This window comes from Delphinapterus leucas, chromosome 8 (genome assembly GCF_059928025.1).
Source record: "Delphinapterus leucas isolate spDelLeu-1000000601 "Yukka" chromosome 8, BTC_Dleu_Yukka2, whole genome shotgun sequence".
Taxonomy (NCBI): domain Eukaryota; kingdom Metazoa; phylum Chordata; class Mammalia; order Artiodactyla; family Monodontidae; genus Delphinapterus; species Delphinapterus leucas.
The window spans coordinates 74,913,810-74,937,403 of record NC_143136.1 but is presented as its reverse complement, the minus strand read 5'-3'; the positions used below and the strand labels follow the sequence as shown (position 1 = coordinate 74,937,403).

The following is a 23,594-nucleotide window of genomic DNA, read 5'->3' as shown; positions in this document are numbered from 1 at the left end:
ATAATAAAAAGACTTTGCCATTAGTTGTAGAACCTAGGTTAAATAGAATAATCTAAAATTCAACATTCCTTTAAATGATCAGAAGAATTAAGAGTGTTTGAAATAAGCTAATCATAAAACTGAAAATAAAAATCAACCCCTCCTTTATCCACAGTGTTTTTTTGTGGTACGCGGGCCTCTCAGTGTTGTGGCCTCTCCCGTTGCGCAGCACAGGCTCCGGACGCACAGGCTCAGCGGCCATGGCTCACGGGCCCAGCCGCTCCGCGGCATGTGGGATCTTCCCGGACCAGGGCACGAACCCGTGTCGCCTGCATCGGCAGGCGGACTCTCAACCACTGCGCCACCAGGGAAGCCCAACAATGGTATATTTAAATGCGCAGTTACAGCAGAAATGTTCCTCATTAGAAAAGTTTATCATTAGTTTTACAAGAAAAAGTCAATGATAGCAGCTTTGTTTACTTTAATTAATTTTTTGTGCAAAAGTAAGGTCATTTTTCCACTAAATCATTAACAGTAACAAAAGTAAAGCAGTTTAGCAATTATAAATGTTTGCTTACAGCATAGTCTACCTGTGTAATCTCTTTTCTATCGCTTTTTAATGCAAAAATGATTAAATCTCCAGGCTGAAGAGTTTTCTAAAATAAAATCAGAAATTATAACCATTTACAAAATGAAAAAGAAATCTACTGAAATCTTATAGCATCCTTTTCACTTAATAAAACTGTCTAGTAAATATAGTTCATTGACTTCTATTAGGGTAATGCATTTTTTAAAACATTTTTTAACAAATAATAATAATAAAGAAGAACAGTTGGGATCTCCTGCGGCACACTAAGAAGGCACCACACAGACACTTTATATGTCATCTTGAAACTAAAATTATCTGGTGAGTTTTGGTATAAAACACACCCATTAGAAATGTAAAGATACTCCAGATAAAACCAACTGGCCATAATTGACACAAGCTATAACAACATATCAAAAAAAGGTACAAACAAATGTTGGCTTTTTTTTTTTTTTCTCCAATCAGCACAGTAAATCCACCAGAGTCCAGACATCAACGTTTACTACGCGGCTTAAGAGAAAATACCTGTGTGCTCCCAATATGATACCTTACTGTTAGAAGTTTAAATTAGGCATATAGGAAATATCAGTTCAAATAGAGACAGACTATAAGTTAGTATTATGGTGGAATCATACATAGGATCCTATCCAGAAATAATTACACACAGCCTTTTGCAGCAGGCACCCCTAGAAGCCTGCATATGTTGGCTTCTCAGCAGCCTGACAGCAGGCAGTTTCAAAGTGCATGGGGAGTGGAGAGCTCATGTTAATGAGATTCTCTTTCTGCATCTCTCTGCCTCACATGCTGCATCTTCTAGCACAGAAAAATCACTCTCTTACTACGACAGGGAAAGCAGGAGATCCTTATGAGCCTTGAGTTCACTTACTTCTTTTTGCCATTAATATTTTTAGATCTGTTTCTATTTCTCATTGACACTGGAAGAAATATTTTCCTTTGCTTGGCTTCTAGAGCAGGATGCTTTGTAATATCCTTTCCCTCACCTCCTTGCTTATTATCATTTAAAGTGGCCACTTCATTCCATTTGTACTTTTCCCTTCCAAGCTGCTCCAAGTTTCAGAGGGGCATGCCAGAAAAAATACTAATAAAAGATAAATGAGAGCACGTCTTGCTTCTTTTACATGTTTGATACTGGGCTGTGTTCCATCAGCATCACTTCCATTATGAGGAGAACAATTCCATGAGAGGAATATTTTACTAAAAGAAAACGTTAAAATCCTCTTATTACATTAACCAAGGTAGGGTTAGCTTACTATAGAATATGTGGTCAAGAATAGATCTACTGCGAAGAAGACCTCTGAAAGTAGGAAAGGCTCTATTTTTAGGATAGCTTCATTTAAGATTCACTCTGACCTTTATTTGAATGTGTCATATTTAATTTAAACTACATATAAAATTCTTCACATTCTAACTTGAAGTAAACTATTGTTTTTTCTTTGTTTTCCTCTTTCTCATCTCAAAGTTTTTCTAGTAGTGAATAAGTGGTCCTTTTTGCATTAAAATAATAATAATAATAATAATGCGATACAGCTTACTAATTCCTCAAAATTGTCTCCATTATTTTACAAGTAACATCATGCAAATTATTTTTCTGATAATCTACCAAATCCCTCTTTACTTATTTTCTTCCCTTTACCTCAAAGTTATCACCACCTTGGACCCATCTAAGCAATTCAACTCCTACCTTGGTATTTACACTCCTCAAATAATCATACATGGTTTTCTTGTCTCCTCCCCACTCTACTGCTTGTCTTGTTTGGATAAGCAATACATAATTGGTCCTTTTAATCTTTTCTCCTAAGTCAATTGCTCCAGCCCTTAATCATTTTTTGTTGTGGTTCTCTGAAATCTGTCCAATTTGTCAACATCCCTCTGGTGCTGGGAAGTTCAAGACTGCACGCGGGATTCTGGCACTGCCTCCTCAATGCTTTCTTCAGAAAAGGATTTTCACCTCTCTTGTTCTGATGGGGAGAAGTCCCTGGACATGCAGCTTTAAAAGCATACAAGCTTTTTATCTTTTTGGCTCTAATTTTACGTGGACAATTTCTACCGAACTTTTTACGTAGCCTTCACTCTGAGCATTAGCATTTTACAAATTTTTCGCTTGCACTCACACTCTGTATTTCAAATCCATTATGCTGAGACATGTATTGACATATTTACTTTCATCTTTCTCAGCTGAGAAGTGCTTCATTTTCCCTGTGTATGCCTGACCTCTCTTTGCGCCTCTGTATTTCTCTGGTCTCACCACGTTCTCCATTCTGTACCATTTGTGAGTGTAATTAATGTGATCTTTGCCCATTATAAGGATTATTAATAATAAGGTTAAATACAAGCCTTATAACAGCACCCCCAGTGAGTCACTCCACACAAGCCAGCTTTTTTTTTTTTTTAAGCCAGCTTTACTGCCAGACAGCAGTTCATTTTATTTATGCTCTTTCAACCAATTTTCAGCACATGTGACAGTACTCATGTTAATCTGCATAAGATTTCAAAAAAGGTTTTGTGAAACTGTTATCACAGGTTTCATGTTCTTTTCAGTCACCAGTTTTGTAATTTGATCAGAGGGTTGTTAAGTTTGCTGCAGTTCAGTCTTCAATTTTGGAAGTTACCGTTATTAGCTGGAGGAAAAAAAAAATGATTAGGTTGTTCATAGTAGCGGGAGATTGATTTCTCTAAGTGAAAGCCATAGGAACATAGACTTTTAAGAATAATAAGCATTCATTGCAAAATCATATACATTTAATAATATGCTTACTTTCCATATTTATGGTCCTGTTTCACTAAGTTATCATCAAAATTTATGAATATGTCTACATAATGCAAGTATTTGTATTCTAGTTACAGAAAGGAAAAAAATGCTTATTTACAGCTTCCTGTTTATAGTACCTTGCCTTTTCTGTATCATACATTGCTACTTGCAATCTAATGAATGATGCCTTTCTCACCCACACCAACTTTCCTATAGTCATCAAATTCCATAACCGTTTTATATTATGGTACATTGGAATGCTTATTTTGAATACATGTTAAGGGAAATTAACTCAAGGAAAGACAAGCACTTGATTTTCTTTTTCTTGCTTTTCTGTTAAGTACATACAAGATATGTAATGAATGAATCAACAGTACATATTTTGATGAAAGCAACGTTAAACATACAACACACTGCACATTGAAGAGAAGCCTTGCATTTTTCCTAACTCATAACATTGGAAATGAGATTCACAATCTTGTTAGTGTTAGACTCTTATCATTCACATTGCTCTACAAATCAAAATACTATTTTTAAAAGAACAGCACTGCACCTTTCATGTTAAAGTCTTCTGTTGTTTTGTGTTTTATGAAAGAAATTTTGCTCAGAAAGATCCTCAAAGGGATGTGAAAGACGTAAGGCCTTGTGAGTCCAGAAGAGAAACTGGAGGATACCAGTAGGTAGCAGATAGCGTGCAAATTGGTCTCTTGATACCATTTGAATTGCAAGATGCGACATTAAATACTTGTGCTAACTGAAAGTAAACTTATGGTATTCTTGTTAAACCCCGGGCCACAACTGCCGTGTGTGTCATGGAGGTGATGTGTTAGTCCCCAGGGACAGGGTACATAGGAAAGTGCACATAAAACTTCCACTCCAGAGGAAAAGCAGCACGGACACCCTGGACACAGAAAGTTGCCCCTTTGTCCTCCCACCTGGAGGTACGGTACGGTCCTGGCATGTGACAACAGGTGGAGATTAAAAACAGGAGAAATATCTGGGACAAAAAAAAATGTCAAAGCCTTAGAGTCAGCTACAGTCTTAAAGAGAATAACATTTAAAGGGAAGTCACATTATTAGCAACATCAACTTTAAAGGGGAAAAGGTAATTAGCAACTTATTAGTTCTGAATTACAAAACTTTCAGCCAAATTCATCCATCCTTAGACAAGTCTGAATAGACATTAGAACAGACTTTGTGTAGCACCCATGTTTATCACACAAGGTAAAAGTGATAGCAGAAGATTCAGTCAAAGTTGTTGCCTTTTCCAACACTCAGAAAACAAATGGTAATCCTTTTTGTAATATGTTATTCATAAATTTGAAAAAAATTCCTCACCAAACATTCACTGAATCTTTTGAACTCATTTACTCAGCTCTACCTGTAGAACTAACATAGAAGATGGTACAGGGAAAGATGACCAAAGTATCAAACCTATGTCTTATTCAGAGATTGCTGTTGAAATCTCTGATTCTGTCTATATTTAGGTATGTAGATTTTTTACAGTATACTTACCTCAAGGCCACCTAAATTTCTCAGTTCAATTGGCAATTCCCTACTAGAGATACTTTACATCCCTTCCAAAAATAAATGAATACAGGGCAATTTTAAATGCTACTCAGACAGATTTCAAAACCTCTATTCATTACACCAGATTCTGGCACACAAATTCCTCAGCTTCTGAAAGCATAATCATTCCATAGAATTGCTTTTCCTTATGTGCTAATCCAGGACTGTAGCAAATTTGGTATGTTTGACATATATCAAATATATTTTTTCTTTTAAAACTAAAAATCAAATGATCTCTTCTTTATATAGCTCTCTTTTTCTGGCCATAGCATAGAAACCAGTAATAGATTAATTCATTTAAAACATTATTTGCATAAATAATAACAAATCATTCATCCAATAAGGAGACTTATAGACCCCAAATATAAACACCAAGAGCTGCATTTTAGTAGGAAAACATGCACTACTGGGGGAAGAAATGCAAGACAGGGCAGTACACCATACATAAAATGTCAAACATGTCAAAACACTCATGAATACCAAGATCTCCCACCACACCATGACCAATTTTAAAGGTTATTTAGGGCTAACACATCTGCAAGTGCAGATTTTACAGCAACAGGCTTCATTTTTCTCAGATATATTAAAAATAAGTCACTGAAGTGTCAAATGTTTTTGATGTTGTTTCCACACATGTGGCCCAGCCACATTCTGCCCAGCACTGCTGAGAGTGGGACAATTACACAGAACACGGATTCTTGGCATCACAGAGATACATTATGGATTTCTGGAAGCTTGTTTTTAGCTGTATCAATTCACTATACAGGGAGGATAATTCAGCAAAAGACCAAGAAGGCAAATGTAGCTGTCTTCATTCCTCAAAAATAAAAACCCCTGTTAGGGTCTCCATAATTCAACTTTTCAGAACTTCATTTCAGAAAGGCACTTTCAGAACATGTCACAAGGCTTCCTTGTCCTAAGTCACTGATTGTGAATTATTTCCGGATAGCTGCAGACAAGTATGTTTTATAAAACAAGAAGCATAACACATGCAGAACATACTTATCCTATTCCCAGCCCTCAGATAAGCGAAGCTTAAATTAAATGTCAAAGACGAACAAAATCTATTGTATAAACAAACAGCTGACCTAAATCCACGATATTTTGTTTGTCAAGTGCTATATTTTAATAAATTGTGTAACATAATAAGACTAGTTTTGCAGCCCTTTGACCATGCCAACTTGGATGCAGATAGCCTTGTAGAGAAATATTACTCTCCACTTGACACTCTAAGCAAAATCCATTTATGCCATTTGGTGGACTGTGAGAGTAGCTTTTAAGAAAATGTTCATAACAGTTAAACATTGCAGACCACAAATACAGGAGAAGTCAGAGAAAGAGTGGATGGCTCGTGCACAGCCAGTTTTTACAAAGCGGTCTGCTTGGGGCTGTGACTAAAGTGAGCTTACTGATGTACACTTTGGCTTTCCTGAGAGGAAATGTAGAAGCTGGCTAAAAATCAGATGATTAATAAAAGGAAATTCAAACAGCTTGAGGAGGAAAAACGTTTTTCCTCATATTACCTTCAATACGACTTTCTTGGTGACAAAAACAAATACAGCAATCATTCCCATTCTTTTCTTGGGCAGCAAAGCAAGCAGCCCAAAACTCCTTCACGCGTTAATTGTGAAAGCAATCAAAACACAATCAAAATAATCCCTTCTGAGAGAAGGGATTATTCTCATAAATAAGAGAGAAGAGCAATGTACTATTATCACTACCCACTACGATTTCACGTTAGTTCTCCCCTCTGGAAGTCTGAATACAACATTCTCAACTCTCAACAGAAACTCATAGTCAGTTTTGGCAGAAGTTATGGGAGAAAAAGGTACAATCCCTCTGTGCCAGGTAGCACAAAAGCAAGGCAGTTGGAATTGTCGTCCTGGTTCTGAGTTCAAATTCCAGCTATTCCATGTACTTAGAAGCCAAGATATTTAACAGTACCTTTGAGTCTCATCTCATTTGTAAAATGGAAGCAACAATGCGAACCTCACAGGCTGGAGTTGAGAGGATTACATGAGATGAGATCTAGCCTTGCAACATGGCAGGTAGAGTTATTGTGATGGCACAATCTCAGAAACCATGGCCTCATCTGCCATTTGGTACTGCCTTTCACATTGGCCGGAATCTTGAAAAGAATCCACATTACCCCAGACTGGAGACTGCAGCACCCCTTAAGAAACAAGCCTGCTTTCAATACCCCTTAGTTAGAATGGAATGACAGGGGAAGTACTTTTCCATGTCAATGGTTTTGTTCCTTTTAATTCCTTTATGACATAACTTGAAACCTCTGTATGGTCCCCATTAACCCAAGGTTTCCCACACCTAAAGCCACCCTCTCCTTACATAATCCTTTGACTATGGCCTCCACATCCAACTTCCATCTTATATCTGCCCACCCACACCTAGCATCCTTTATGCGCCCCTTCTGTTTGCTCTTATCGGTCTCTTCTTTTTTCTTGAAGCCCATCCATATTATTGCTGGTACCTTGGCATCCTGTATTTCTAGGGCATTTTAGTCCTCTTTCCCATCTCTACTTACCTTCAATTCTAGCACTTCGATTAAATAAATCCTCAAATTTCCCCTTCCTCTTCCATCTCCTCAGTCCCCACTCATCTGATCTTTCTCAGTAAGGTTCATTATCTTTACCCATCCCTGTCTCTACCGATTTCCCTCAAAAGCTTTTGCTTCTTTCCCAGTGTTGGGCAATAAATGAAAAGGCCAGGCACGTGGTGAATGGACAATGTAATGGTCACTCCCCTACCCTCTCTCTAGCCTCCCCCACGACTTGCTTCACTGTTTACTCTCTTCCCAGGTGCTAGGTTGCTGAGGAAAAGGCAAAGGGAGTGGCTTTGTGTGCTTGTCCCCTGGTCCTTACTCACAATGGCCAGCCGGGCTCCAAGCACTCAACGGGCCAGAGGATAAAGAGAGGTGGAATTTCGTTGGAGTTGGGGAGGAATACGGAGGAGACGGGGGACAAAAAAATAAATAAAACATACAGAAAAGAGAAGACTGACCACAAAACCACAGTGCTGAAATTCCCTTATCAGCATCTCTCAGTACAGGCAACCCCCCTCCTTCACTTCCGGCACAGTCTGTTCGGTCAGCAATGGCTCTCAAACTTTTTACCTGAGACCCACACTCATAAATATGTTCTATACTGTGGGCCAAGAAAAGTTTCAACTAACAATGCTTAGACTTTTTATACTTTGGCTATTCTGTACAAAGCACTCATGATTTCTATTCTGTTATTCATTTATTTCTTTGAAAGAGAATTCTGATCGTAACCCATTATATGGATTTTACACACCACTAATGGGTCAGGACCCTCAGTTTGAAAACCACTGGCCTACTTGCAGCTTACTGATGGAGAGTCCTCTCTCCCTCTCTACCTCGTACCTTCTTCAGAAGTCCAAGTTAATTTGAGATAGTTAACCCGAGCTTCTCTTAGCAGGAGCAGTCCCTCTAGAAGCCCTTCTAGTATCCAACGGAGTTCTCACGTGCGCAGCTGCCCCTCGACCACCCTCTACTGCCCCAGGGAAGTCTCTAACAGAAACTCGGAGACTATTTGTTAGGACTGGCGGCACGTGTCCTGGAAACCCTAGTTTCTCTAAGCACAACTTTAGCTAGAAATATAGAGAAATAGGAGTAAGAGAGATCAACTGGAGGAAGAAGAAACGCGGAGGAAAGCGTGGAAGCCGATCCCTCCAAGGATCCGGGTCCCTGCTCGGTGCTCTGTCAGGTCCAGCTGAGGACTACAGAGCTCGGCTAAGCAGAGAAGAGGACAGCCAGCAGCCCGCAGTCGGCGGCGTCTTTAGGGGAGGAAGGAGCGCGCCCGCGGCAGGCGGATAGGCGGACTGGATGTCCTGAGGCCCCTCCAGGCGCTGCACTCGTCTGGCCACCTGACGAGTCGCATCCCCCGGCGCGCGGGCCTAGGGCTCACAACCCGTGGTGCGAGACCTGAAAGCAGAGCCGGACGCGCACGATGCCTCCTCGGAGCTTCGGGGTTGGGAGCACACTTGCGGGGCACACGTGTGCGGGGGGTGCTTGGGGCCCCTTTCCGCAGGGCGGATGCACCTCCGACTCGCGCCCCGGCGCCTCTGCCCCTCCTATTTGTGAGCCCACAACCAGGGGAAAAAGATTTTCCCCAGTTTGGAGTGGATGGACGCTCCAGCTCGGCTCACAACTAGGGGAGACACAAGACTGACCACTGATCTGTGGGTGCAGGGGAAGCCAGGGGCGCGCTCGGCCGCACGTGCTCGCGCCCTGTCGCACCGGACCTGGCCACGCGGCGACTGGAACCTGTTGCGGCCTCCGGCCCTGGGGGACGTGGAACAGCTGGGAAAGAAGCAAGGAGCAGCTGGGGAGGGCAGGGCAGGAAACGGAGGAAACAGAGTTAACCCGGGCGAGTTCGTCCTAATTGGTCCAGGGCTCCCTGGGCAAAGTCTCCTGCTGCAACCTGCAGAGTCAAATTCTAAGTCTCCAAAACGCCTCGGGCAGAGCTGGAGCGCGTGCATCCCCGCATTCGCACCCCCGAACCACAAACGGAGCCACGTCCTCTCCAGTAATTCTGGGGCCTCAAAACCAGACCACGCTGGGAGAGTGGTGGGGGGTGCCTAGTGGGAGGGCGTGGGGTAGGGAGTGAGCTGCCGGAGCCTCGCTCTCCGGAGTTCTCCCGCCACTGTCTGTTGGGCAGGGAGCGCACGTCGCGGCTAAGAACCAGGGGTGCGGCCACCTCCTTACGTCCCTAGCGTTGGGTGGGGCCCCGCTGTCCCGCTCCAGGAAGCGCGCTCCGACGGAAGTGGGACTTTCCCTAAAGAAGCGCAAAATTAAAGTCGGAGCAAAGACCCTGCGGCCCCAGCGGTCGTCTCCAGTCGTGCTCAGGAAACAGAAAGACTGAGGGAAGATGGATTTAAACGACAGCCTCACCATCCTAAATGGCTATGCGTAATACCCAATTTGGAGTTTCTAGTAAAATTCAAAAGTAAAAATGAAACGTGGATTTGTGCGTGTTTGTTTTATTATTAAAAACGAATTACAAAACAATGACGGCCCTGTTTGGAGTTCTTATCTTGCTTTACTAGTAAAGTCAGCCAGTATCAACTGAACCCCAAAACATGCAGCTTTACTAAACGCGATCCCCTGGCTGAGTTCTGCCAGATATACAGATCTTGGCCGAACCTTTCCCGAAGACTGTTGCTACCGGGTGCGCTCTTTTTAGTCCTGGATGAGAACCGTGGGGAGGATCCGTTGACTGGGCTTAGGCTGGGACCCCAAACTCCATCCCTCCCCGGTGGGACTCTAAAACTCGCGGGGCGCACAGGAGGCTTGGACTACTGAGGAATTTCCGGGCGCGCCCACGTAGCGACAGTTACTGTTCCCGAATAGCAGGCACAGGCGGGGGTGGGGGGAAGCCTTAAAACCCCTTTTGGAGGAGGATGTTTTAGAGATACTCACTCCCAGACCTCTTGTTCAACCGTCGAAATAATACTGAAAAAAAAAAGTTTTTAAATCCGCGGGACAAGATACCCTCTTTTCCCCTCCCACCTCGATAGAACCTGTCTCCATTTTTGAGGTGGCGGCGAGCAACACGGCTTCGAGACAGAACCAGGAGCCTCCCTCACCGAGAGAAGCGATGCCGGCCCGGGAGACCCCAGCCCTCACTCCCCGCAGCCACCTCCGCGCTGCCGCGCGGCGGATAAAAAAGGAAACGGGCGCAAGTGCGGAGTTAGGCAGGGAGATGGTGGCGCAAAGATGCGCATCCCGCGACATGCCTGGAAGGGCCCTGGTATCGCTACCCTGGATAGGGCCTGGCGCGATGGTAATGTATCCTGTACCGGAAAACTCTGTGATCAAAATATTGCAATGAAATAAAACTTTTCCCTCACAGACGTGTTTGTATCTTGGAAGTATTCACTGCCCACGCCTAGGTTTAACATACAATTAGGTAATTGACTATTAGCTTTGAAGCGCAGATAATGCCGAGAGATTCTCATGGCAAAGTGAAATGGAACCTTCAAGCGACATTCTTAAGTTGGCAGGAATATCTGCTTCTCCTTGTCCGGCTCCTTGCACTCTGAGAACCAGTGTCCCATAAGACTTATGACCGGTATTTTTATTGGAGGGGGCACACCAACTCTCTAGGGATGGAGTTGAGCACCAAAATGAAATACACAAGGTAAGGTCGTTGGGTGCGGCTGTCACCGCAGGGTGCTATCAGCTCTCTGGACCAGGCTATCTCTCTCGTTAGAATCAGGACCAGAAATTCAATCTCTCTCTCTCTCTGTCTCTCTCTCTCTCTCTCTCTCTCTGTCTCTCTCTCTCCTCAAAAGCGGAAGGTCAGAGCGAGGGCCGCCTGGGTTCTTGGAGACACTGTGGCAGTCGCCTGGACGGTAAAGAAGCGGAGCCCACCAAGTAACAGGCGGGAGCGCTGCTCACCCGTGCTTTGTATTAAAGGGTAACTCCATAAATTCAGGGCGTTCTAAGTAACCACTCGACGTGGGTCTAGACACCGTGAAGACTTAAAATTAGGCCCTCTTTCAGAGCTGAGAAGTGTATGGTCATGTCTTCTGAACAATGATAAAATATTTCCATTGCTGAAACAGCACACAATAACTGAAATTCTTAAGAGGACTTGGGGAGAGGAGGGCTATATGAAGTCCCCATTATAAAGTTTTAATCTATTTCTATAGGAGTTCCATGAAACTTCTGTCTTTTGCAACGCATCGTGTCTCTTGCTTTTCTTGGGCTTTACTCCCAGAAAGACCGGGACCGGAAAAGTCCTCAGCCTTACGGATACCGGAAGCTGCAGGATAGATGCGTGCGAGGCTCTTTCCCCGCGCAACCCGGTGCGCAGCCGGGAGTTGGAAATTGACTCGGCAACTGTGAAGCAGAAAAAGGACTAGCCAGTTTTCAATTTAGGAATTACAACTAAATATACGCGGAGCCGGTGCAGTCTGCATGCGGGCATGGGAGAGAGTCATCCCTCCCTCCTTTCACCCCAAATTCTCGGGAGGCGCACTACCTGACACCCCATTGGCCTCGGGTGATGCACAGCGGCTTCCTTAAGGGAGAACCTGCAACAGAGTTCGTTTCTGGGTTCAACTCTCGAGGATTCTGAGTCGGAATGTAATTGTCTCGGGGCTGCAGACACCTGGGAGACGACTGCTGACGGCTCTGCAGACTCCCAGCATTTCTAAAGAGCTTTCTCTTTCTCTCTGCTTATTAGTGTTCGGCTTTAGTTGAGCAGAAGTTGTGAAAATAAAAGGAAATGGCAGGCCCCATCTTTTCAAGGAAGCTAGGACATCGGACATTTTGCTTATTATTTAATCTCCTATGTGGCCACACACTTTTGCCCCTGAGTTACCTGTAGAGAAACGCATCTCCTGAAAATAACCTTAAATTACCACGGAGACCTGCCTTATCTCTATTGCCCGACCCGCAAAACATGTCCTTTTTTTTTTTTTTTTTTTTTTAAGGAAGAAAAGGCAAAGTAAAAATAACCTGAGAACTCTCCTGGAAATTTACTGTTCTAACTCTGCATTTTAAAAATAATAACACGTTCTGTAAATTTCAGTGACCCGGAGGCCAGTTGAAATCCACCAGGGCCAACGAAGAAAACCACCTCCATCCTGCACTTTCTGTGAATTCACAGCTGTCCAGAGGCGAAACTGGCTGGACCTCCACCCCGCAAGGACCAGGTCGCTGAGAGGAAGCTGGTACCAGAAGTGGCTTCTACAGTGTTAGTTACTTTCTTTGCTAAAAGTTGGTGCTGGGTGGAATCCTAGAGACTTTGGTATAACTTGTTTGTATCTGACAAGACCCAGGACCTGACAAATGGATATTTTGTTCTTTACCTGAGAAACTTTTAAGACGGAAATATTATTCTAAAACTGCAAATTGAACCTCATCACTATTCACTGAAGGAGGAAAACAAAAAGTTGTAAGAAATGCCTCTACTGTTCTGCTCTATGCCAAAGACCACTGACCCGAAGGCCCAAAGGGACCAAAATGCTTGGCTCTTCCTCCAAGATCCTTTACAAGGAGTGGGAGAAATCAGAGATTATATTTAATACACTTCAAATCCATGTTGACTTTCTGAGTCTTAAAAAGATACTTTCTAAACATTGTGCAAGACAAAAACTTGATAGGACTTCGAACCTTGCAAAATTTCAAAAGCTGTTAGGTCTCCTGAACTTCTCTTCTGAAAGCTGCACTTACTGGCAAAGTTATCAGAAGAGTTAAGATATTCTCACCTGATTCTGATAAATGTAGGTTGCCACACTGGAAAATTCCGGTTAAGGAAAAATACTGTACAGAATTCTCTGGATAATTACTTCAATTTCCCAGTTCCTTTTGCCAGAATAGGTCTAAACTGTCAGAAATTCAGATTCTGAATAAGTGACCTATCCCAGATCAATCTCCAACTCTGTCTATTGTATATTGCTGTTTAGTCATCATTTTTCCTAACCCAGAAAGAAGACAAAATTCTGTTCATTTACATAGTTTATTGTTGTAAACATTAAAATTGTCTTTCTCAAAGAAAGAATTTATCAGGAAAAAAAAAAATCAGCGTCTCTAACTGTCATACACCATAGAAAAAAAGGCAGTGACTCATATCGTGTGCCATACTGGAAATATACAAAGAAAAATACTACAGAATATGGCAATATTAAAATTCTTACTCAAACATAAAATAATATATTAACTGACAATCTTAGACATTAAAACAAAAAACAAAAAAATTCAAAGTGCTCAGTAATTTCCAGGGAGTTATGTATATTATAAGCACTCTGGAAACGGTCAAAAGCTGCTGCATGCAAGTTCTGTTTAGCTTTAGACAACAAAATAATCAAGATATAAACTTCCTTTTATCAACATCAACGGTACATACAACACTTACAAACAAGGAATGTTGGACGGTGTTACAAACACTATGTGTCCCTTTTGTCAGGATTTTCTGATGTGTAATACTTGTGCCCACCTATTTTACAATTGAGAAAATGTTTAAGCTCAGGTAACTACCAATCTTTATAAAATCTAACAGACTACATAGTGTCTGAAATACTATTTATATAATATAGACATTACTGAAGTAGCAAGTGCCTATAACATTTTCAACCTAGAATCAACATGCTTGTCCCTTTTTTGTGGTTATTTCTTTTTCTTTTTTTTTTTTGCAAACACACTTATCTTTTAGAATTTGTAATGTTTATTCATAAATAGGCACAAAATAATTTAAAAAGCCAAACTGCATTGGGTAAATTTACAAGCCTTTGCCTTCTTCAACTCATGCCACCCACGCAACATTTAGTTTTACTATATATTACAGCTTTCTTTACAGCAGAAAACTTTGAAGTCTTTTAAAGGGCAATACTTGTGGGTCCCCTTACAATGTGGGTGTGTGTGTATGTGTCTATGTGTATTACATTTGTCTTAACTGCAACAACCAAGCATGGCCAAATGTTTTCCGTCATACATTAAGAAGCTTCCTTCTGAACAATAAAATGATTTTTAAACTGATAATAAAAAGTTTATACCACTGTATTGTGTGTAGTCCGTGTTCTAAATCCAGGATGCCCCGGAGCCAAAATGCCCTTTCAGGTTCTGCCTGCAGGTTAGGAAATAGTAACAGTTTTTGCTTTTGTTGTTGTTTGTTTGTTTGTTTTCTTTAGAGATCAAGGGCCAAGGTGTATGGAAGGGGTGGGGGCCGGCTAGAGCTGAGGCAGCTCAGGGGTATCTCTCTGCCCTTGTGACTTGCCCCCTCTGGACAGTTTTAGGTTTCTTTCCAGTTTCTTTGAAGTGCATGGAAGGAGGTCTTAGAAAGGTAAAGTGTCCAGGAAAAGTTTGTCAATTATTGCTGGTGGTGGTACCAAATCTTCCAGTTTCAGGTAGAAAATGCGCTGTAGCCCCTGCGTGCAAAGCGTACGGAGTTCTGGAAGCTTCCCCAACAGTTTGGACAAATAGTTGGGGCGGTTCAAGCCCCCATTATTGAAAGTCACATGGTCTTTGAGACAATTTACAATCTTGTTTTGCAGCTCCTCCACTCTCTTGGGTTCCTTGAGACCGTGTCTCTCTGCAGAAAACACAACCAGAAACAAAAGAGGAATGCACCGAGCAGTTAGCTAGCTGACAGGACCAGGGAGGGTCGGCAGGCAGCAAGGGAAAACCGGGACGAATCCCACTGGGCAGTTCTGGAGAAGTGCCCTGTGCCTGTGGTACTGACCTGTGACCATAGCCAGGGCAGCAATGCAGGAGAAGGCAGAAATGTCGATGTTCATATTCTGCAAGTTGGAGGAGAATTCAACAATGGAATCAATCCATTCCCCAAAGCCACGAACGCATTGCAACCTGTGCAAGACCACCCCATTGCAAAAGATGAGTTTACCCTCCACTGGGTTGGACCTGCAATTAATACCAAAGAGAGGGGGAGGGGGAGAAAAAGAGAGAGAGAGAAAAGCTAAACAACTAATTACTTGAAGAGCAATAAATGAGGGATTTAAGAGGCACCTAATTACCAAAGAGTTAATAAAACGTAGGCCAGTGGACCTTGAAAGGGTTTAATTTCATAACAATCAAGAATGCCCCCTATCCCACCTCCATTCCATTCATCTAAGGCTTCTGCCCTCACTCCTTCCCTTCTCTTCCTTTTATCTACTCTCCTTTCCTTCCTTTCCCCCTCATTTATTTCCCATTCTGTTCTCCTCTCTTTCCCCCTTTTCTTTCCCTTTTCCTCTTTCTTTTCCTTTCTTGATTCCTCTCTTCCTCCATTCCCAGCCTTCCTGGATCGCCCTCTCCATTTACCTGTATGCTAATCTCAGCACAAATAGTTCTAGGAAAGCCGACTCGAAAAGCAGGTCCTGGTCGGCTTTGGGCAGGTCAGCGAAGCCCGGGATCTTCTCCGCCCAGCCCCTGATGATCTCCATGGAGCCAGTCAGGAGATCATAGAATTGCTGGATATGCTGGGTGTCGTCTCCACTCATCTGATAGTCAGGGTTCGCCTGGAACTGGAATTTCATTTTAAAAAGCACTTAATGAGGTTCTCTAAAATATATAACCCGTGAAATTGCTAACCTCGTTTCTAGTAGGGGAGCCAGGTTTTTATAACAATTAAACCTCTCTCTGACCAGTAAGGAAATTAGATGTTCCGGGGCAATTAATTCAATTAGGGATGGTGCTATGAGGTCGCTGCTTTAAATATGTAAATTACCATTTCCATACAGACTAAATACGGTGCCAACCAGCCCTGGGAAACGTTCACTCTTATCTCCACAAAACAATTGACACGTTAGTATTCATGCCAGTCCCAGAGTGGGTCTCGAGCAGAGATGCCCTTTGCAAGTCTCAATAAAATTGCAGTGGCTTCTAGGTTTGCTTCTAGGTTTGCCCGGCACACTTCCTCCATTTAAAGCGCACACATTTCTCATGGCTGGGGTAAAAGAGGAATCTGACCACTTGATTTCCCCGCCCACTGCCATTCCTTATACCCCCTTCTCTTCCCCTTCCCTGACCGGGGAGGAGGCATCCCTCACCCTGACGGCACCAGAGAGAATGAGGATTAAATCATCTCCATGGAGGACTGGTGATAGAACCCAAGCGGGGGCTTTTCCACTGCCTCTGGTTTAGGCATCAGAGGCACTGGTGTGTGTGTGTGTGCACCGTGGTGCTGGGAAGGGGCCTCACAGAGGTTTGACCACTGTGGCCTACCCTCTCTTCCTTCCTCTGCCCTGTCCTCACTTCTGCAGCCCTAGCAACGCCATCTGTCTTCTGTGGCCCTACCCAGAGCTGTGAAGCCACAGCCTCGCATGCTTCCTTTATCCCTTGGGCCTGGGGGTTAGTGATGGGTGTGGGGAAGGGGTCCTGCCCATCTGTCAGTTGTCCGAAGGATCCCCCCCCGCGCCAGCTTCTTACCCTGGAATAGTCCAGGCTGGTCATAGCCGGGTTGGAGTCGACATGGGCCCTGACGAGGGCACTGATCAGACTCACCGGGGGCGAGGGGGGAGAGGGCTCCTGTGGGCTCTTCGGTTTCGAAGGTAAACGACCTCTCCGGCCTTTTAAACTGTCTGTGCGAACCACTGCAAAGGAATCGCCGGGTGAGGGCAAGCAAGATCCAGCTGCTGCCTGGGCCCCTCCCCGGGGGAAGGCCGCAGCCGCGGGGCGCCCGGCGGGGCGGGGCAGCGCCCCACCGCTTGTAAAGCCTTATACTGACAAGAAGCGTAAAAAAGGGGGGGGTTTCATGTCGTCTTCCCAATAGGTCGTATAGTTAAAGGCGGGAAGGGCCTGGCGGCTTTCTCTAGGGCAGGATGGGCTAGCAGGCAACTGCCGAGTCGTAGAGGCCAGAGGCCGGTGCGGGGGAAGCAGGAGACCTCCCCCAGCCCCCGCCCCGGCTCTGGGAAGTGGGTTTGGGGCAGGAGCAGAAGCTTCCCAAAGGCGTAGACTGGGGAGTGGGCTGCTGGCCCCAACCTACCTTCTTTCACCATCCCAACAGCCAGGCACTTCTGAAATCTGCAGTACTGACAGCGATTCCGGCGCCGCTTGTCCACCGGGCAGTTTTTATTTGCTAAACACACGTATTTCGCGTTTTTTTGCACCGTGCGCTGCAAAAGGAGACAATACAGGCCGGAAAAAAAATTTTTTTTTCTCTTGAAAATCCAACACAATTCAGGGAATCCAGACACAATTTCTGAACGGCCGGGATCCACACACCCTCCCCATAAACAAACACATACACAACTCCTTTTTATTTTTTTCTTTTTCCTTTTCTTTCTCTCTCTTCTCTTTTTCCTCCCCCAGGGCATTTAACAGAAGAAAATTGATAGCGTTAACATTTGAGCTAACCTTGCCGCTGCTTGCTGTGTTTTATATGCCAAGAGAAGAAGGAGACGCTCAGTAAATACAAATCCGTGGGCATTCATATTATTTACATTCCTTAGAGACCTTCTCTATTTAAAATGATAAGATTATTCAATCAGGATGGCGAAATAAAGAGATCACTTAATTTGACCATAGGGAATTCTGTTCCACTTGGTTAGCTCAGACACGGTTCTCTGTCCTAACCAATTTCAATCTGAACAGAGAAGACAGCTCCTAGCCCATGCAAATGACCCTCTTCCAACTCAGCCCCGGCAACTTCGGGCGGGGACTCGCCGGGTCGGCTGCGTGCGGGGGATGCGACCCCGGGTCTCCCGGTCTTCCTACTTCCCTTTCCAAGGCACCCAGAAGCCTCCGCCGCAGCCCAGGGGCGGCTGCAGGGCAGCCCCCGTGGACCCCGGGAGTCGGACGGTCAGGGGCCAGTTGGCGCCGGGCGCCTGCACCCCGGTGGAACCAGCACTCTGAGGCTCCGGGCACTAGGGGGCCCCTACCTGCCTCCTCCGCCCCCGTCCTGGCTCACCTTAAAGAACCCTTTGCAGCCCTCACAGGTGCGCACGCCATAGTGCTGGCAGGCCGCGTTGTCGCCGCACACGGCGCACAGCCCCTCGTTGGAAGGGGAGCCCCGCGACGGCGGCGAGGGCACCTGCGTGTCGAGCAGCTGCGACGCGTGACCGATCTGCAGGCCGGGGAAACCCATGGACGCGGGCTTTCGGATGGGGTTGGGCACAGCGAAGGTCTGCCCGTCCACCACGTGGTGGCTGCTCGCCGGCTCCGGGTTCATGGGGACGTGCAGGGGCCCGTCGAAGCGCATCTGGCAGCTAGACACGGGGGTGCCGGGGGGCGACTGCTTAAAGGAGAAGAGGGAGAGGCGGGAGACCGGCGTTTTCCTCTGCTCAATCATGTGCGTGGTGGCCACGTAGTTCTGGTGGAAGTTGTGGAGGGAGCCTGGGTCGTCCCACATGGGGCTGTGCTGCACCTGGAAGCCCGGGGTGGTGGGCGTCGGGGGAGAGGAGGGCTTGTAGTAAACCGACCCGGAGTGCGGCATCATCTCCTCGGACTGGGGGGGCAGGTGGCTGTGTTGCTGGTAGCTGTGCATCTGAATGTCTTCTACCTTAATGGAGGACTGCTGTCCGGACAGGGGCATTTGGTACAAGCAAGGTGGCTTGACGTCGTAGCCTGTGCTGTAGTTGTCCATAAAGGTACTGAAGCTGGGGAGAGAAGTGGTGGCAGTGATTTCAGTGTTGGTGAGGTCCATGCTAAACTTGACAAACTCTGGAGTTAAGAAATCGGAGCTGTATTCTCCCGAAGAGTGGTAACTGTAGCTCTGAGAAGCGGGGCTGGCTCCTTGAGGCGAGGACCCATACTGCGCCTGAACACAAGGCATGGCTGGAAATGAAACAGGGTAATATACACTCAGCCTGGTCAACTGAACACTTTCTCCCGGGCTCGGGTACACCTGGAGCTACACCGGCAGCCCGCGGCGGTCAGAGAGCACGTAGGGGCGCGAGAGGAAGGGCGGAGAGTGCGAATACTGAGGAGCAAAACAGTGCAGGACAAGGAAAGACTGATCCAATAAAGACCCAGAACTAGAAAGCTATTACAGTCTCCATTCCCGGATATTTCCAGCGCCTCCCCCTCCGCCCCCTTTCATGGGTAATCCCTCTTCAATGAGCCTTTCCTCTGAAGCTCGGGTTCAGCAAGCTCAATCCAGAAATCAAGTTGAATTGCACAATGAGAAACTTGTTCCCGAAGGCGATGGGTCGGGGGAAAAACTTAAGTTACAGGGTTTGCTGGGAAAGATTGCATTGCCCTGTTTCTTGACGTTTACGGAACTCGGGGGAGGGAAAGAAAAAAAATGAAGTTGCACTAACCTTCAGCTGAGTTACAGGCGTTTTCGAGAAAATTAAAGGTGGACAGTGTCGTAATTCAATGAAGGACAAAGTTTCCAAGATTTTTAGAAAAGCAGTGGAGAGCCCAGCCTGGCAGTTCTCCTCCCTGAAATAAAGACACAGGAAGCCTTAGGGTGACTTTCCGGACAGATTTGGCTGGGCATCTGTATCACCAGGCAGGCCCTTCTTGATTGTTTAATTGGAAATTAGTGTGTAGCCTTTATCAAACACCATTTAAAATGAATGTCTAAAAGAGATGGCTGGAAACAACAGAAAATTTCACCCATTGACTGTGTTGATCCTTGCAGAGAATACCTCTGAAGAAGGAAAGGTATTCCATGTACTTATTTATGATGAAATAAATTGGCCCCTTTACTGGGTGTTTAGGGGCAGTGCAAGGGGAGTGTCATTTCCATTTTAGTTTAATTCAAAACTAAATAAGAAGAAACTGGGGTTTAATAAAATACAGCATTGGAACCTTCTCTTGAATTTTTTTTTCCTGTGGTGAAACTGGCTTTTCATCTAGGAAGCAGGGAAGGAAGTATAAGTCAAGAATATAAAATGTGAAAACAATCTCTTCCTTCACCCCCTAGGAGTTACAAAATGTTAGCAAGGCCCAGGTAACCCTGAAGGCAATCTTAATGGAAGCATCTGGATTTCCTAAGAGCTTTTGACGGAGCACTGGGTTTGGAGATCCAGGTGAATGGGCATTCACTTCTCCAAGAAATTTGTCTTTCATCTTTAATGGCCAAGAGGTGGAAACAGGGGACCCTATTTTTTCGGAAGCATCTTAGTCAGTTGCAGGGAGAGGGAAATGCTGCATATCCAATAGTGGCACCGGTGTTAGAAGCACCTCTCAACATAGCAAGCTGAGCACCTTTCCTATCCAGCCTTCCACAATCTGCCCTCTTGCTGGAACAAGGCATTCTTCTGTCCTAGTACTTTTCAGATGTTCCCACTTGGAAGGCATTCTAGAGCATAGACGACTTTATTACTAATGAAAAAGAAAGCCAAACATCCAATTCTGTTCTCCTCCCCCACCCCCCTTCATAATCTTGCTTCATGGAGGAGGGAGGGTAACCAGAAAAAGTAGAAAGGAAGGAGACTCTTGACCCTCACAGCCCTTGACAGATATGCCTGTGCTGGATATTAACCCTCTGGTAACTTCGCAGCTTCATAACTACTCTAAATAGTCTGTCCCTCTGTCTCTGCCTCTCTGACAAACTCACTAACACAAGCGCGGCACATGTCAAACCCAGAAATTTCAAGCAACTTAGTAACAGGTCACTCTACCAACCGCCCTCCTCACTCAACAATACCCAAGAGACACGGGCACGCTGGCCAGCCGCGGTGATACAGTTCCCAAGCAACACATAAACTGAAGAACTTTCACTCTCCCTGTCACTTTGTGGGCAGCGTCCAGGTCCCTCGTATACACAGGACTTGGAGTCTACGTGTCCAAAGACCACAATCAATTCCGCACCAAGAGCAAACTTTGCGCACATTTCCGCGTGTTAAGTCCGCAGCTCCCGAAACTGTGCAAGCCTCCCTTTCACGTCCACCAATGAGGAGCCTGGAAGCCTCTGTTGGGTGGCAAAGCAGGAGTTCCGACAAATGCCCTCTGTAGCTGCGCACACCTACTCCCCATCCTCCGGCCCCACTCGCGCTCCGCGCCTTCGGCGCCCACTTCCAGAGAACCTGCACCACACAAGCGGGAAGAAGAGACGTGCAAAAACAGAAAGAAGGATAAAAGAACGCGAGCTGTACGGGCTGCACCTACTCACTTAGGAGTTCTCCGTGCCTCTCTTCATTCATTCAACTCGGCCAAAGTAGTTCCCTCCGGGAGTCGGGGTGGCAGGGTCGGGGAGGGGTGGGCGAGAGGGGCGAAGGGAACGGAGGCGCCGAGAGCGGGGAGGGAGCAGGGGAAGGCGGCGGCTGGGCAGGCGAGCAGGACCGCGGAGCCTAGCGCGAGCCACCGGGCGGACTGGCCCTGGCCGCCAATGTGCCTTTGTTTATGTGGCTCGCGCTGCCGCTGCCAACATTCACCTAAAGTCTCCGCGCGTCAGCGCGCGTCAGCGGCCTGCCGCCCAATCGCCGAGCCGCCGCGCTCCCCAGACTCCTGGCCGGCGCTCGCTTTGGTATATTTCCGACCTGACGTCACGAGCAGGGCCGATTTTAAGGTGGGAACCGTTCAGGGTTCACCTTGGTAGCCAGCTAGGTTTTTTTTTTTTTCCCTTTTCCGAAAGAGGTGTGACCTCTCCACTCAGGTCTGCGCAGCCCACAGAGCCTCGACATCTCACCTCACCTCCCCCCCACCCCCGGCCAATCCCTGCGCCGCCGCGGCGGTCCGGCAGCTCACAGGTGGGGGAGGGTGCAACAAAAGCCCGAGCGGAAGGGGACCCAGGCGTGGGCCAGGTAGCCAGCACCTGGAATCGCACGAGACGGGGCGTGCCTGGCAGCACGCTAACCTCGCCCACCCACAATTGCCACCCCCGTTAGCGGAAGCGAGTACAGATGTCCCATGACACGAGACGCTCGGAGGACTCAGGCAATTGGGGTGGGATTTCCCTTGTCCAGTGCACCCCTCTTTTCTCTTTTTTCCTGTCCCCGGCCTTCTCTTCTAGCATATTCTCCCTCTCTCTCTCATACACACACACACACACACACACACACACACACTCCAAGGTGGAAGAGAGTAGGTATGGCCTATTTTCTATGTTCCCTTCTTTCCTTGCAGTGCTCACGTGCGAGGGAAGACGTGGTGCGTGGGGAGGGAAGCGGAAAAGAGAGGGTAGCCAGTGACCCAGCCCTTCAGGGACCCCAAGAGTCAAAGTGAGGCGTCACCCACTTTCCTTTCTCAGACAATGCAGCCGAGCGCCGGGCAACAGGTGTGTTCTGCAGAAAGGTGCCCCAGCCTCACCTTTTACCAACTCTCATACTTTGACACTCCTGGGTGCCCATCAACTCGTGTCTTTCCACAAGTTTTAGGGAAATAAATCTACCCTCCTCTGAAGCACAAGGGCTCTCGAAGCTTCAATCTGAGAGCCAAGAGGGAAAGACTAAGCATGGGGGAAGCGGCGGGGAGAGGGGGGCGTCAAGATCTCTGCGAGGCGTACGGTATGTGCGTTCAGCCTTCCCAGGAGTGGGGCCCGGCGGGCGACCGGAGCTCGCCGCACCCCTGCAGCCGCCCCAGCCGCCCCAGCCGCCGCAGACTCCGCTTCGCAAGTCAATCCACCTCCAGGCTGAGGGCGCAAGGCGCTTTCTTGCAAAGAAACGCCGCTTCTCCCGGGAGCAAGCCCCCTTCCGGGTTCCTGGGCTAGAGCTGGACGGGCCTCGGGGCTTCTCCCATGGGGCTGGGGAGTTAACGGGGGAGGGAGGGTTCGGAGGCGTCCCCCTCCTCCGCCCAAGAAGACTTCCAGCCGCCCCTCCCTCTCGGCGTAGCTCGCTTCCAGGCTCGGGGCCCCTTTGCACACCCCCATCCTGGTGTTCCCAGTACAGGCGGGCCGAAATCGCCGTGGAGCTCTCCGCCTTACGGTGCCACTCAGCTCTAATCTGCACCCCAGCCTTTGCCCTCTCCCGCCGCCTCCTGCTCCCCGGCGGCTGGAGAGGCGTTGCCATCAGGTGCCCCGAGGCTGCCCCGAGAAGCTGCAGGCTCTTCTGCACCGCATCCTCGGGAAAACCTACGTGACCACCTTAAGTTTCCCCCAGATGTTGCGACTGCCGCTGCTGCTGCTGCAGCCACCGCGGCGGCTCAGCGGTGCCCTAGCGGGCGCGAGAAAAAATAAAACCAGGAAGTGTGTGTGAGAGCGCGCGCGCGTGTGCGTGCGTGTGTGTGTGTGTGTGTGTGTGTGGTGGGGGGGGGGGTGGGGAATGTTGCGGTGGCGGGTGAAGGTGTGTAAGTAGGGGGATGAGAGGAGGAGGGCGAAGAAT

General features: G+C 46.7%; 1 protein-coding gene across 3 annotated transcripts; it reads right to left on the bottom strand.

Moving 5' to 3' along the window:
- Nucleotides 1–13,392: 13,392 nt before the first annotated feature.
- On the bottom strand, nucleotides 13,393–23,496 carry NR4A2 (nuclear receptor subfamily 4 group A member 2). 3 transcript variants are annotated; one of them, XM_089916812.1, is made up of 8 exons: nucleotides 21,449–23,496; nucleotides 19,647–19,770; nucleotides 18,296–19,161; nucleotides 17,372–17,501; nucleotides 16,891–16,979; nucleotides 15,709–15,911; nucleotides 15,131–15,309; nucleotides 13,393–14,980 (listed from the first exon to the last, which is right to left on the bottom strand). In XM_089916812.1, exons 3-8 carry the CDS (start codon nucleotides 19,157–19,159, stop codon nucleotides 14,724–14,726), a joined length of 1,722 nt encoding a protein of 573 aa, XP_089772938.1. In that variant the 5' UTR covers nucleotides 19,160–19,161; nucleotides 19,647–19,770; nucleotides 21,449–23,496; the 3' UTR covers nucleotides 13,393–14,723. The 3 variants fall into 3 exon arrangements, with proteins under 3 accessions (XP_089772938.1, XP_022425461.1, XP_022425455.1); XM_022569753.3 differs by having other exon boundaries at nucleotides 16,816–16,979; nucleotides 18,296–18,983; nucleotides 21,449–23,493; XM_022569747.3 differs by having other exon boundaries at nucleotides 16,816–16,979; nucleotides 21,449–23,492.
- Nucleotides 23,497–23,594: the final 98 nt, after the last annotated feature.

Bases quoted from the DNA above. Each gene is read 5' to 3' on its own strand.
- NR4A2 (XM_022569747.3), bottom strand. From the start codon at position 19,159: ATGCCTTGTGTTCAGGCGCAGTATGGGTCCTCGCCTCAAGGAGCCAGC. The intron at 15,912-16,815 runs GTAAGAAGCTGG...ATGAAATTCCAG, and splicing joins CCAGCCTGGACTATTCCAGG to TTCCAGGCGAACCCTGACTA. The intron at 15,310-15,708 runs GTAAATGGAGAG...TATTAATTGCAG, and splicing joins GTGCTGAGATTAGCATACAG to GTCCAACCCAGTGGAGGGTA.